This window comes from Sinocyclocheilus anshuiensis, unplaced genomic scaffold (assembly GCF_001515605.1).
Source record: "Sinocyclocheilus anshuiensis isolate Anshui unplaced genomic scaffold, SAMN03320099.WGS_v1.1 scaffold166, whole genome shotgun sequence".
Lineage (NCBI taxonomy): Eukaryota > Metazoa > Chordata > Actinopteri > Cypriniformes > Cyprinidae > Sinocyclocheilus > Sinocyclocheilus anshuiensis.
Window position 1 is genome coordinate 1,094,847 of NW_015546050.1, and position 3,483 is coordinate 1,098,329.

At 35.1% G+C, this 3,483-nt stretch overlaps 1 protein-coding gene across 1 annotated transcript in view; it reads right to left on the bottom strand.

Annotated features, from left to right (window-relative positions):
• Positions 1 to 3,483, bottom strand: part of LOC107699156 (neuroendocrine convertase 2-like) — a 68,424-nt gene that overhangs the window by 38,874 nt on the left and 26,067 nt on the right. Inside the window, exon 6 of the mRNA XM_016500340.1 lies at positions 969 to 1,045. Coding sequence (XP_016355826.1) covers positions 969 to 1,045 — 77 coding nt within the window. The remainder of the gene's footprint in view (positions 1 to 968; positions 1,046 to 3,483) is intronic.

Below are 3,483 nucleotides of genomic sequence, written 5' to 3' on the forward strand. Positions count from 1 at the left end.
TTACATTTTAACATATATTCACAGAGAAAACAGTTATTTTAATTCTGTGAAAAATTATGACATATTGTTAGAAAGGAATGGCAGTGTGTGTGTGTGTGTGTGTGTGTACCCACTTAACCATATTTTGGGGACAAATTTGTACCCAAAAGTGAGCAAAATCTGCAAAAACCTCCATTTGGGGACGTCCTCATTTGTAAAACTGGTATAAAAATAAAGTAAACAAAGTTTTTTTTTAAATTGTAAAAATGTTAAAAAATTGTAAAAAAAAAAAAATTATATATATAAAAAACATATATATATAAAACATTATGAACAATATAAAATACTGTATATGCATAATTTTGTAATACTTTTTCACAATATTTCTTTTTACTGTATTTTTTAACATATAAAAACAGCCTTATTGAGCAGATACTGGTAAGAGACTTCTTTCAAAAGAATTAAAAAATCTTACTAACCCAAATTCAATGCTACTGTAAAATAAATAATAAATAATGATATAGTTCTTGAATATAGAAAGTCATAGAGAGAGAGAGAGAGAGAGAGTATTATCTTAAAGTTAATCTTGTTTATTGGTTTATATTTTTAATTTGGAAGTTGAAAACATTTTTTTTTTGAAAAAAGGCTTCACAATATGCAACACAAGTAAAAAAAAAATTTTTTTTTAAAGACTAAAAACTAAAACTAGTGGTAAAAAAAAAAAAATCCAATTGGATGAGGCACATTCAAAGTTGTAAAATAGTAAATATAAACCTGCAACGCTGCATAAGCTGTGCATTGTGCCCACTCCATATTCTCACATGACCTCATGTTTCTTGCTACTTTCACATGAAAATCATTCTGATATCCACTCAAACACATATGGCACATCAGAACTGTATTCACACAGTCCATGCTGTCACACTGCCCCGCTCTACCACCTGCAGGAAACAGAGGTGAGTCCAGCGGCGCGGCGCTGAGCTCATTACCTGTTAAACCAGTCGTCCGTGTAGCGCGGGTACGGGTACGGGTCGTTGCTACTGAAGTCAAAGCTGGCTTCTGCATTCTGAAACATCGACAAGAAATAAAACATCCATCATCAAGCTTTGCAGATTTACAAATTAGTGCCAATTATGTCAAAACAAACAATGAGCCTCATTTAAATAATTAATCATTCATTATTTTGAAACCAACTCTGGAATGTCCATTGTGCTCACACCCCTGTGTGTTTCCGTTGCCCTTCATCAAGCATTTGTCTAGCTATTCATTAATTAACTATCCACCCACTCTCAGAAGTAATATATTTGAGCACGGCGGGAAACACGACACTGAAACCTAAATTACGTGAGAAACTTTATTCTGGTCTGGCCGAGATTTTAAAAAATCTAATACCACTGTATGAGTCATTGGGTCACAGTAATGGTATAACAATGCATGAAAATTCAGTGAACAAATGTTAAGACTCATTTAATATAATCCAGTAAATTAAAAATGTTTAATTCTATTTTAAGCAAACTAAAAGTTCATGTTGTTCATATCATATATATATATATATACACACACACACACACACACTGTGGCTCTCTTTTCTAACAATTTAAGTTTTTATCACTTTTTATTAATTTAACACATCCTTGCTGAATAAAAGTTTTTCTTTTTTTCCAAAAAAGAAAAAAACATTACTGACCCGAAACTTTTGAATGGTATAGTATATTATTACAAAATATTTATATTTTAAATAAATGCTGTTCTTTTTAACTTTTTTCATCAAAGAATCCTGAAATATATACACACACACACACACACACACTGCCGTTCTTTTCTAACAATTTAAGTTTTTATCACTTTTTATTAATTTAACACATCCTTGCTGAATAAAAGTTTTTCTTTTTTTCCAAAAAAGAAAAAAACATTACTGACCCGAAACTTTTGAATGGTATAGTATATTATTACAAAATATTTATATTTTAAATAAATGCTGTTCTTTTTAACTTTTTTCATCAAAGAATCCTGAAAAAAAACTATCACAGGTTCCAAAAAAAAAATAAAATTGACCTGTTTTCAACATTGATAATAAATCAGAATATTAGAATGATTTCTGAAGGATCATGTGGCACTGAAGACTTGAGTAATGATGCTGAAAATTCAGCTTTGCATCAAATAAATAAATTGTATTTTAAATTATATTAAAATAGAAAACTGTTGCAAATAAATGCAGCCTTGATGAGCATAAGAAACGTCTTTTTAAATACATTAAAACGGCATTGTATACATGTATACAGTCTGGCATCAGTGCAAAAACTTGGCATTACTCCGTGTTTCTTCATCACATTCTTGTATAAATTTGTGTCCTGATGGCCATTCAGACATATCTACCACAGCATAAAAGATGTGAAATCTCTCTATCCACTGTCACACAGAATATACAACCCAGTCCTAAAACGAGGAAAGACGCAGGAGTCATAAACATCTGTCATAAATTCAGCCAGTGAACTCATCTTCAGAGCGGATCCAGCAGAGGCAGACAGAAACCTGCGGAGAACCTTCCCCAGTCTCACTCATCAATGGACGCTCGCTCTGTCGCTCTGGTCTTAGCAGCTTTTCTCAGCACGGTCTGGGCCACCATATGCTCTTTCATTATCCGGAGCATTCATTACCCGGAGAGCCCGAGTGCCGCCTTCATTAGGCCAGAGTTGAAAAGATGCTTGACTTGGGGAGTCAGTGGCTCCAGGCTGATGAGGATGCAGTCTGGCATTTACCAGGATGACTCAGTGGGAGACAAAAGGAAGGCCTTTCGTTCCCCAGGCCCGGCTTAATGACGTGTTTGGAGCAGGTAACTGGGAGGATGGGATGGCTTGGGGGAGGTTTTCATTCTGCCCGTCTAGAGATGATGCAGGTCATGGACACTGGACCCTCAAAAATTAGATCCTAGTGGAAATGAGTCTCCTAGTGGAACCATTGATGAGTAATGTATTTATGACAAGGTGATGAAAATTTGTTCTGAGCATCAGCTAAATGTTAACTATTAGGAAAAGCCAAATGTACGCAATGAACTTGTCCGGTAGGTGATGACCTACAGTATGCCCTTATCCAGCCACAAATGTTCAGAGCTTTTAATTATTGGCTGCCAAGAACAATCAGAACTGTTGGGTCAGGTTTCTCTCAGTTGACATTTATCAGACTTAGGAGTGTGATACTGCCAAAGGTAATTCTAACTATGTTCTACTAGGCTACATCAAGCCAAGGTGTATTTTTGTTAGTTTTTGTCAGTTTTCGTAAGTGCACTGTAAAAAAAAAAAACATCTGTGACGTTTACGGTAGTTAAATACTGGCAGCTGTGGTAGCAACATTTTACCGAATCCGCCGGCCGCTCCGTTCTCAAGCCCGCCAGCCTCCGCTCACTCTAGTCACCGTGTGAAACTACTTTGTTTAGCCTTCCAAAAGAGGACACGAATAGAAATCAGTGGTTAAGTTGTATTTACAACACTGTTCCAGAACACTTCA